This window comes from Triturus cristatus, chromosome 4_1, assembly GCF_964204655.1.
Source record: "Triturus cristatus chromosome 4_1, aTriCri1.1, whole genome shotgun sequence".
In the NCBI taxonomy this organism is placed as follows: domain Eukaryota; kingdom Metazoa; phylum Chordata; class Amphibia; order Caudata; family Salamandridae; genus Triturus; species Triturus cristatus.
Genome location: NC_140585.1, coordinates 219,964,777 through 219,977,084, shown reverse-complemented (window position 1 = coordinate 219,977,084; position 12,308 = coordinate 219,964,777). Strand labels below are relative to the sequence as shown.

The 12,308-nt window shown below is 45.4% G+C and overlaps 1 protein-coding gene across 1 annotated transcript in view; it reads left to right on the top strand.

Annotated features, from left to right (window-relative positions):
- Positions 1–12,308, top strand: part of LOC146854120 (cathepsin S-like) — a 45,457-nt gene that overhangs the window by 22,533 nt on the left and 10,616 nt on the right. Inside the window, exon 6 of the mRNA XM_085651896.1 lies at positions 9,585–9,747. Within this exon, the coding sequence (XP_085508022.1) occupies positions 9,585–9,747 (163 nt within the window). The remainder of the gene's footprint in view (positions 1–9,584; positions 9,748–12,308) is intronic.

Sequence of the window (12,308 nt, the reverse complement as noted above, 5' to 3'; positions counted from 1 at the left end):
GACAATAAACATGTCAAATTATGTCGGTGAGCATAAGCTGTATCTAAACTCAAAGTCGGTATGAAATACTTCCGAAGTCTGTCCTCTGACTTATAATAGTCGTATTTGTTCAAATGCTTATAGGCCGGCACTTCAGGAAGTACTGCATCGTAATTGGAAAATAAATACTCAAACTGTCTTCTCTCATAGAAGATGCTAAGCAATAAGCTGCAAGAAATTCCATAGGTTAGTGGAAGATGATGGTATCTAATACCCTCATCTACAGAAGAAGGTAACTGCATGCACACATAACAATCTTTCGCACCCATTGCATCAACATACTCATACAACAGCTTCGCATAAGCATTAAGCTTGAAATCGCTTCTAGACAGATCTATGTGAAATCTACGACTCTCTTCAAGTATCAAAGCCCTTTGAGCTCCTATAGTAACCCCTTTTTGGCTAGAGGTGGTAGGTGTAGGTGTCCCCTGTACCTCCCCCTCCTGCTCATGTGAAACTATATATGAGGCTACAACTATCGCAGCTATCACTACCCCTAAAAGTGTATCTATCACTAATTTAGCTCTACGGTGAGTATTTCCAGCATCTGCCATTTTTATAGAGTTCTCAGGATTCAGTTCAACAGCAACGGGTAAACGTCTCTTTCTCATCCGAGTATTGCTTCTCAAATCAGTTCAATCACCACTTTGGAAATTCCCTAGCAGTTTTCAGTTCCTTATTTACAGAGTCCACAAAGACTTCCCTAGCCCTCCTTCGTTGCCTCTAGCGGAAAGTCCCTAACTTTATTCTTCTTCCACTCGGGCCTAGGTTATCTTCTCTCTAACTTATGTACAACAAAAGTTCACTTTCAGTCCAGAACAATATTTGGTCCCAAAAGTTCTAAGACCCCTTGCAAAATTTCAAGGCGAAGTATTCCCAACTCCTGAGCTGATGGTATAACTGCAAAAGTCAGAAAAACCAGCGTCTCCAAAATCAACTCATGAACTTTACTCAGAAGCGGTGGATTCGGAATATTGAGGGTCAGTATTCCTTCGATCTCCAATCCTGGAATTCTCAGCAACGCTTCTTTTTTCAAGTTCGTAGAATTGCTGATCAATGTCAAGGATCTCAGCCTCCCCGTGCTCGGTATGCCTGGCATCAGTCACAGCGTATGTCCACTCTGGTGAGGCGTTCCTTTGACACGGCACTCTTAATCTCCTTGACCTTCTCAGGTTGATTCGAGCTTGTTCTTCGTCACTCTGCACAGATTCAGAGGTTTCAGACACTGGGGAAAGATCTCTTCCAGGTGCCAATCTCAAGTTTGCCCGTCTCTGACTCACGGGCCAAACTCTTTCTGCTTCTGTGGCACTTCTGCTCTCCCTTCGAGTACCCTGTGCACTACTTCCTTCTTTAGCAGAATTTGACTCTACTCCACCCACAGCAACACTTTCTCCTTCTGAGTCAAATTCAGGGCTTTGACTTGCACATTCCCCTTCAGCTCGATCTAGTGCACAACCAACTGCATCTGCAACCCTCACAGCTTGGCTTGCCCTCTCAGATGGCTCTGCCACCTCAGCTGGATTTTCATTCACAAGAGGAGCTGTATCTTCCAAGGGTGCTGGAACTCTGCGGGTATGCGAGGCATGCACCCAGTACGACAGTCCTCCACACTTCTTGGATTTCTTCAACATGCCCTTCAGTGAATATGCATCCCTGTTCTGCACAAAACCGAGCAACTTCATCCGCGTGGCTGTTTCCCAGCAACACTAAATCATTTCCCTTGCTGTGCGCAGAACATTTGACAGATGCAATTTCCTCCGGACAGTGCAATGCTTCCAACAATTGTCTCACATATTCCCCATTTCTGATGGGTGAACCAGAGGATGTCATGAACCCTCTCTGTGCCCATAACTGTCCATAGTCATGAACGACACCAAACCCGTATTGACTATCGGTATAGATCGTTACCCGAATCTTGTCAGCAGCCAAACAGGCACGAGTCAGAGCAATAAGTTCAGCCACCTGTGCGGAGTGTATTCCTTCTAAACAAGCAGCTTCAACCACTCCTGTGATGGTACATACAGCACTGTCTCTTAAACATGAACCATCCACAAAGAAAATTTCATCAGGGTCAAGGAGCGGCTCATCAACAATGTCTGGTCTTGGTTTGGTGCACAATTGTGTTTTTTTTTTCCTGTGGTTGTTTCCTGTTCTAGTTGGATTGTAAAGCGCTCTGATATCCCCTGGGATCTTGTTCGCGCTATATAAAACTTTATAAATAAATAAATAAATAAATTCAGTCACATCGAGACAATCCTGGTCCTCACAATCTTCATCATCTACATTTGGAATAGGCAACAATGTGGCAGGATTTAAAACAGAACACCTCTTCAACGTCACATTTTCTGCAGCAAGGATGACTTGCTCATAACGCGTCAACCTGTTGTTGGTGAGGTGCTGAGTTTTAGTCGTTGTCATCAACAATTCAACAGAGTGCGGTACATAAACTGTAAGCGGATGACCCATGACAATGCTCTCACATCTTTCGATACGGACACCTGTTGCAGCAACGGATTTGAGACATCCGGGCAACGCAGAAGCTACTGGATCTAAAGTAGCTGAGAAGTAGGCAACTGGTCTACGGACACCTCCATGATTCTGAGTCAAGACTGCCAATGCACAACCTTCCCTTTCACAGCAGAATAATGCGAATGCCTTGTTGTAATCCGGCATTCCCAAAGCTGGAGCACAACACAAAGCTTCTCTCAGCCTCAAAAATGAACTCAAACAGTCTTCGTCCCATGGTACCGGATCACTCACATCTTTACGCGTCAGCCGCTGTAAAGGCTTTGCTTCAAAGGAAAAGTTTGGGATCCATTGGCGACAGTAGCCAACCATTCCCAAGAACATTCGGACTTCTCTCTGAGTAGTGGGCACAGGCATGTTCAAAATAGCCTCAATACGATCGGGTGACACCTTTCTCAATTCTCTGACCTAAATACTGCACTTTGCTCAAACAGTACTGCAGTTTGTTCGGAGACACCTTGTGTCCATTCTCTGCCAGATAATTCAGCAAAGCAATGGTATCGATCCTGCAAGCGTCTTCAGTTTCTGACGCTACAAGCAGATCATCAATGTATTGCACCAGAACAGAGTTCTGTGGCAACACAAGACCTTCAAGGTTCTTCTTCAAGATCTGATTAAAGATAGACAGGCTCTCTGTATACCCCTGTGGGATACGACACCACGTTAACACACGATTATCCAGACGGAAAGCAAAAAGAAATTGGCTCTCCTCATGCAGAGGAATCGAGAAGAATGCTTGACACAGGTCAATCACTGTGAACCATTCAGCTTCACATGGGATCTGAAACAGGATCACAGACGGATTTGGTACCACTGGACAACATGGGACGACTATCTCATTAATTTTCTGAAAATCCTGCACAATCCTAAATTTCCCACTCGGTTTCTGTAGTCCCATGATGGGCGAATTGCATGGGCTACCCATGATCTCCTTCAAAATTCCTTGCTTGATCATAGACTCGATTACAGGCTTAATCCCTGCAATTGTTCCAGGTGACAAATTATACTGGGGCGTCCTAGGGAATTCTACATTTGGCTTAATCTGTATATTCAGGTCTACACCTTTGACCAATCCGATCTCCTCTCCACTGAGGTTCCACACGTCAATTGACACGGAATCCCTCAGATCGAGTGGAAGTTCCTCCACCGTCAATGCTGGATACATTTCTATGCACACACGCTGATTCGCAACCTTAAAGATCGCATCATCATCCCTCGTCTGTACTTCCACTCCCTTCGGGGTACAATAGATAGTGCAGTTCAGCTTGCACAACAGATCTCTACCTAACAAGCAAACCGGACTCGAGTCGCACACCACAAACTGGTGCAGATCTCTGAAATTCCCTATCTTCACCGGAATTGGATCTGTCAATGGGCTAGTCAGTTTCTTATGCACTACACCAACGACTTGGATTGATTGTCCCAAGAGGGGTAGGTCAGGGACTACTGCAGATCGTACAGTAGACCGAGTAGCACCAGTGTCAACCAAAAAGGTTGTAGGGTGACCATCAATGTCTGCTTCCACAAATGGTCCCCTCTGATCTACCTCTAAAACTGCTCCAAGCACACAGTCCTCTTCCCCTCTCGAACGCGGTCGTGCCAACGGGTCTAAACCGTATTCCTCACTCCCTTCAAACACAGGCATCTGTAGGTAAGTTCGAGCTCCTTGTTGCATATTCTGTATTCTGGGTGGTTGAGGAACCTGCATCTGCAGAACACCCGTCCCCCTTTGACCATCTTAGGTCGAGTCACTGTAGGGACCATGTCCGTCACAGGAACCTCAACTATCTCTCCTTCCTGCTGTATCTGATTCAACGGGTTCAAAGGACACTCGTGTTTCCAGTGTCCGACCTGGTGACAAAGATGACATGCTGTGGTCTTTTTCAATGCCGCCACATCCATCCCTGTCTTCGGATCGATTGATTTTGGTCTTCCCTGACCTTGGGCATTCTGATTTCCTCCTTGATTGTTTCCCTGTTTTCTCCCTAAAGTCCCTCCATTAGACTGTCCCTGAGCTGTTTGCATCTGAACAAGCATCAATTTGTCTTTCAACTTCCTGTGCTTTGATTCTATCTCATCACTGCAGTACCTAGCATACCGTAAGATCTCATCCACAGGCTTGTTCTGTCAACAAATTAAATGCTGCTGTATCATGAGACTAACTTCTGGTCTCAATCCCAACACAAACTTCGAAACAAACTGTCCCATGTCTTTTATATCCAACACATCTAGTCCACTGTACTGCTTAAAAGCCTGCAAAGGTCTCTCGTAAAATTCATGCACCTTTTCCTTCGGCTCTTGCACTGTCCTGGCTATCTTCAACCAATCAATGTCCTGAGGCGAGATTTTCGAATTCAACCATGTAATCACCTGTTCGAACCTTTTCATCACTATGGGCGATGGACCATTCGAGATTGGGTCCCTGTCAGGCTCTGAGGTTGGCCACTCGACAGCAATTTTACATGCCGACCACAAGTCACTCGGAACCACATTGTCAAAATATGTGTTCAAATCAACCCACAATACTTTCGAGATTTTGACAAAGCGATCAACTTGCTTGTACCACTCCACAGGCTTCTCCCTCAGCCGGGGAAAATCATTCGTAAAGGCAGCCAAGTCACCCCTACTTCAAGGCACATGCACGTATCTTCTATTTTGTACCTCTCGTAAAGGGTAATTCCCTACCTCCGTCATTCCCCGACCCGGAGGTGGCGTTTCTCCTATTGTTCTCCTAGAGCTTTTCTTCTTGGACCATCTTTCTTCCCACTTATCAAGCATGATCCATGCACGCATTGCTATGATCAAATCCTTGATATGGGCTCTCAATCTTATGACCCTTTTCTCTTCCAATTCCTGATTGCTATACTGCAATCTATGACTTCCTTGCAATGATTTTGTTTTAGACAAATCCACATCATACTTTTTGGCCAATTCTGACAACTTCTCATGTGCAGTTTGTGCTTTGCGAGTCACATCTTTCGCTACGAAGAGTAACTCATCTTGTTCGTACATTAATGTCCTTTCCAGGGGCAAGTTTCCACTTATTATCTCATCTACTTCTGCCTTCAACCTTACAACATCTAACATTCTCCCTTTCAGGGCTCCCTTCAGTACTTCTCGACAAGCTGCACCATCCCTTTCATCGTACTCACATTCCCGTTCCTGAGATCTACTCTCTTCTGACATACTCATAGGAACAGAACGATTCTCTATTGTGCCTCGTTCGCTTTCTGCTGTTCTCACACTCTGATTCTGATTTCTCACCGGTGGTGCCCACATCCGCAAGTCTGATCTTGATTCGGCCAAAGACCTTTGTCTCACTGGTCTTGACTCTCCCTGTCCCCTAGAGGAGTCTGCTGTAGCTGGTAATGGCGTACTCCATTCTATAGGCTTTGGAGTTTGCTCCAACCGCTCACTGACCCACTTCCCTCGACCACACTCCTCGCTCCTACAACTGACTGTACTGAGCTCCCAACCTTCTCCTGGTCTGGATCGTAAACAGAAACGATGGGTCCAATGGTAACCGGTACCTTTAAAGCATCCGGTAACCTCACACCTCTCCCAACATCTGTGCTAGCTGTAGGCTGATTTCTAGTACTCACTTTGCCACTGGATTCAAGCAAGCCTAGCTGAAGACGGCTGAAATGCCAGAAACCGGTCCTAGGAAGCTTGTTTCCGGTCCAGGGAAGACATGGCTTGGCAGTTCGGGCTGGACTGTTCCCATGAGGCACAGGGTCAGACTGATTTGCATATGGCCATGTCTGAACTGGGGTGGCAGAGTGGGCTAAAGAACGGTGATGGATTAAACCCAGATCAGTTGACTGGGGGTGAGTGCTTGCAATGTTCAGCACTCCGTCCATCATTTCCTTTGGTTTTTGCTGATTTCTAGTACCCTCAGCTCCTGTCGAGATCTTCCCTTCTACTCTCACTTCGGACTGAGTTGGTACTCCACTAGTCCCTTCTACTTGAGCTGACTTTCCTTCATAGGGATCTGGATTGTATGGAGGTGGTCTCTCGGACAACAACCTCTCTAATAGGCTATCATTTGTATCACTGTCATCATCATCATCCACACTTTTTACCTTCGAACCATCAGTCTTTACTAATAAGGGATACAACCTGTCACCTTCTATTGTTTGTACTCTCCAACTTTTCTCTTCTGCATCCCATCTTGCATTCTGAAATGCCTTAATCGACTTTTTCACCCTCTCCTGACTTCGATCTCTTTTCCTGTCATGTGCTGCTCTAATCCATGCATGCAATGCTTCAAACTGAGTTGGTCTAAGCAAAGGTCGTAAAGCCGCCATCACAGACTTCAACTGATACAACACTTCCGACCTGAATGAGCCATATCTCGGGAAAGCTAATTCTCCTTCACCCTGGGTCATCTTATGCCAATTTTCAAGCCAAATTATGGTATGCAACCCCACATTTCTTGCCATATAATGTGCCGGAGTATCCTCGGGAGGGGCCTCTTCTCCCCCACGTGTAACCACATGCTTGTCACCTCAACATAATTCTCGGAAAAATTTCGATCACACACAATGTTTTCGTCTACTTCCTGATGTCAAATCCACCAATAACAACGCGACTCACACCAACCGACCTATCGCAGCGCGACACCCTCTGACGTCACTTTTCCTCTGCTCGCAGCAGTTCCCCTCCTTCACAACTCACGTCTCACCCTTGCATCTGTCCCATTCATACGCTGAAAGAACCGTTTGTCCCAAACAAGTTACTTCTCTGACTGTCCGTCCACAGTCTCTCGAAGTTGTCGACCTCGGTTGGCGACTGTCTGCCCACGTCCGACCAGACAATCACCTCTAATAGGTTACAGATATTCAAATTCCACGTACAACAACCCACGACCAGCGTTGGTTCCTCACGCACTCACACATTTGCACCCCCTATCTCGGTCCGGGTGATCAATGACGTCTCACGATCCCCTTTAGGTGGTCAACAAAATCTACCTTGGGTGTCTTCTACACCACAATCGCTTAAGCTACTCGTCGAGCCTAAGACTTTCCCGGGCTGCTCGCGCTCACAGCCTGATCTCACAATCACTCAACACTCACTCCAACTCCGCAAGACATCACACAACAAATCAACACCACAATCTACAAACATCTCACCCTATTCATACTCACTCCTCCTCAAACTGCTGCTTTCCGCTGCACTGCTACTCTCCATCAATTTCCATCAGTCGCCGTCGTCCGCTGCTCGCCATCCGATGAGTCACCATCACTTGACGCCTATGGGCCTCAAGGATCTCTTATCTTAATCTAGATCTCCCCGCGCTATCGAAAATAACCATCCTACTCTGCTACCAACTGATAAGGCCGGATTCTTGCCTACCTGGTTATCTCCAAGAATCCTCACAGGTCGCCAGGATCTTTTTATCTGCCAAATAGCGTAGAGGGGATGAACACAATTATCAAAATATATCTACCAAAATTAGACTTCATTTGGAAAAAAACACTGACTCCGAATCAAAAATGTATAGGATTTTAATACAATCAAAAATAGCTGAACATACAGACACCTCAATACAAGGTGCAAAAGGTAAATAGGCACTAATACAAATGCAAGCCTACGCAAGATTCTCAAGCGGCTCAATACAAAGAGAATTACTGATTCCAAAATCATCAAAAAGGCAATAGTCAGTCCTACATCTAAATCAGGAATCATTAGTCAAAAGGAGAAAACATTAATCTGTCCCTACTCTAACTCTAAGGTGACATCCCTACTTAGCATTCCCATCCCAGGCAAGAGAATCAAGAAAAAGGTGTCAGTAGTGAAGACTTCCTAAGAAGTACATTCACTTAGTCAGAGCTCGATCTAAGATGCTCCTTCTAGCCTCTCGCCTAATCCTCATCCGCTCAACCCACGGGGCACTGTCCCTAATACAAAACCCCAAAATCGTAGAACACGCCCTTCGGCACACCTCTTCAGCCAGGTCTTCCTTCGGTAGTTTTCCATCAGGAGCTCTCTGTCGTCCAACGTCCGTTAGCTTGACCTTGGGTCCCAGGCACCTTCCATACTAAAAGTATCTTTTGCACATTCCAATGCACTCCCCTGTTGGCTTCTCACAACATCTTAACTCCTAAAACAAAGACCTATTCTCACTAACGAACTAAATGTCCTTGCACCTGCAACAGAAACATGGGAACGAGAAACCAATTCGTCTCTGTAACATTTCACACTTTCCTGCAACCCAAAGCCTTTACCAAGGGAATCATTTTCGGCCTACAATATTAGCTAACATAAGAAAATGAACAGGCCCTCGCTTCTAACGTATATGCAATTAGGCCTTTACAAAGTAAGCACACTATTAAATCACACTCTAATCATTAGTTCATTACTCTTATATGCACAAATAAGCAAACTACACGTATAACTTCAACATGGCATGCGTTTAACCTAACACATTGCATTATGCAAACCTAATGATTATTGTTTTACTGAATACATTCACAACAACTTGTAACGTTGATCTTCACAAAAGCGTTATTACATTTCTAACCACTTCTATGTTAAACTATTACAGCAAATACATTTCTACGACACTTCTATACATACATCGATTAATATGGGTGCTGACTAACGGTGAATATGATGCACCCCTACAAATCTCAGAATCTCATGACGCTCTATCAAAGCTGAGTATGCAATATTAAAATCATTGCGAAAGTTCCAATTTTCAAACAAAAGCCTAATCTCACATATTTTTGCAACCTTAACGTAATAAATATATATTTGGAAAAGAGGGAACAAAATAATATTTCCTTCATGTGGGGGCTCCGCTAAATAGTTGCCAAACCAAGATTTTCCAGGATGCCTCGCTCAGTAGAATAATGGAGCCGAGGCTTGCGGTGTGCAATAGAATAAACTGTGGACTGGACCGGAAATCACCTCTAAGCAGGTCATTTGCACTTTTTCATGTGATTAACTTTCACTGTCCGCGATTGCAAATGAAATGGTGGTCGCTCGCCTAAGGTTGTTTCTCTTCCTTCCTGCAGGCTGAGATGTGCGCCTACCAAGAGAAAGATGCCATAAAAATGAATATATCCAAATTTTACGTCCTGCCCGAAGAATCCAACATTGCCGCCGCGGTGGCCTTCGAGGGACCGGTGACTGTAGCATTCGCTGTCTCCCAGGATTTTATGCTGTTTAGTGGGGAAGGTAATATTTTTAATTCCATCTGTCTCTGACCATTATAAACAAAGGACGCGCATGTTTGTTAAAGAGGTGTGTCCTTTCAGTAGCCCGAGGGTTTGTGCAGTCTTTTATACCAGTAGCTCCCTGACTCCCAGGACCCTGAGTCAAGCAGAAAGCCCTGCCCCTTAAATTTTGCAGCGAAACTGGTGTCATTGCCAGGCCAGGGGACTCCTCCTATGATGACACTAGGCCAGGGGACTCTCCTATGATGACACTAGGCCAGGGGACTCCTCCTATGATGACACTAGGCCAGGGGACTCCTCCTATGATGACACTAGGCCAGGGGACTCTCCTATGATGACACTAGGCCAGGGGACTCTCCTATGATGACACTAGGCCAGGGGACTCCTCCTATGATGACACTAGGCCAGGGGACTCCTCCTATGATGACACTAGGCCAGGGGACTCTCCTATGATGACACTAGGCCAGGGGACTCTCCTATGATGACACTAGGCCAGGGACACTAGGCCAGGGGACTCCTCCTATGATGACACTAGGCCAGGGGACTCTCCTATGATGACACTAGGCCAGGGGACTCTCCTATGATGACACTAGGCCAGGTTACTCCTCCTATGATGACACTAGGCCAGGGGACTCTCCTTTGATGACACTAGGCCAGGGGACTCTCCTTTGATGACACTAGGCCAGGGGACTCTCCTTTGATGACACTAGGCCAGGGGACTCTCCTATGATGACACTAGGCCAGGGGACTCTCCTATGATGACACTAGGCCAGGGGACTCCTTTTATGATGACACTAGGCCAGGGGACTCCTTTTATGATGACACTAGGCCAGGGGACTCCTCCTATGATGACACTCGGCCAGGGGAGTCTCCTATGTTGACATTAGGCCAGGGGACTCTCCTATGATGACACTAGGCTAGGGGACTCTCCTATGATGACACTAGGCCAGGGGTCTCTAACCTTTTCTTTAACAAGAGCTACTTATGTTGATTGAAAATCATCCTGAGCAAATAACATTATTTGTGGTGTAACAGTGACCACATCAAACAAGATTACATTAGGGAAACATAACAATCATAGCCGCAATGCCACTGGCACCAAGGTCATATTAGTAAGTTCTCTTCAACGCTGCATGATTTATCACTGAAATATAAGATTTAAATATATCTTGGTAATTCAACCTTTTTGTCTCCCGGCATCATCTTCTGAGTTCCGCAAATACACCCATTTTTATCTCGAATACTCTCTTTTTAATTCTGATATACATCTTTTAAGTCAACCAAGTAAAAGCTTCTAATTTAGTAGGTGGGCAGCACTCAGGAGACCTACTTTTTGGTAGCTCATGAGCTACTCGTTGGAGAAGCCTACACAAGACTATGCACAACTGGTTCTAGTGACAGAGGTACCTCGACAGACCTAAATCTCAGTGTTGAATTCTAATCTAGGCACTTCCGGGAAGAGGGAATACCTTCTTCTCTGTTTGATGCCATCCAGTAGCGGCTGCTACTGGTCGGGGGTTGGAGGGTTGAGAGGAAAAGAAAAGAAAAGAAAAGACTTACCTGTGCCGGCCGCCACCTCTCCTCCGCCCTCTTACTTTTTCCAGTCTCCAGTCCCGGCTGCTAGCAGGAAGCACCTGGGCTCCCAGGCTTTCCTGAGCCAATCACAATGCTGCACTGCAGCGTTTTGATCGGTCGAAGCACCGCGGTTCGGCGCTCAGACAGGGTCTGGGAAGCTTTGCATGTTCCTCGCCAGGGTGTCAAACGCAGCCTGGTGTGTAAGATGCAAAGTGCGCAGGACTGTTTGGCCGGCCCAATGGGAAAAATAAAATGATAATAACGGTACGTTATTATCATTTTATTTTTCCTTTAAGCAGTGGGGCGGCGCTGATGCCACTGATGCCATCTTGAGAGTTTTCCTGGTGCATGGTAGAAAACCCTATGAAAAAGGACAGGTGCAAAGATGTCTGATGCACTGGGTAATACTTCATTTTGTGACCTGCTACATCCCCACTCTGGGACTGACATCATTTTACAGACAATCAGATTCCCCCTTTAGTTAGTGCCCTAGCCAGCCAACCAGCTCACTCCATGTTCCCAAACTTCTTATACATACTGACGAGTCTCACACAACTACACTAGCACGCATTCCTTTTTTGTTGCGTTTGTTATTATTAATGAAAATAATTTCATATTTCAAATGCATAACACAAACATTCTTGAAGTCAGTCAGGATAGTGATGAGAGAGTGAAGTGTGTTTGCAACTTATTAAGGTATTAATGTTAATGGGGTGTGCATGAGGATGATGCCAGATTCAGGATTTTGATGCACATTAATTGAAGAACGAGAAGGGTATAAAATATGATGGAATGACCTTGAGAAAATCGAATGTCAGACCCATAGCATACATGAGGAAACCCATAGAGCTGTTGGGGGAGTTTGATGCTATTCTACAGTTTATAACAAATTCCAAACCAAGAATGATGAATGTTGATAATGAAGGTTCACATTTGTAAGAGCTGAGAGAACAGAGATATCTTGAGACAGTTCTCAATGCCAATCCT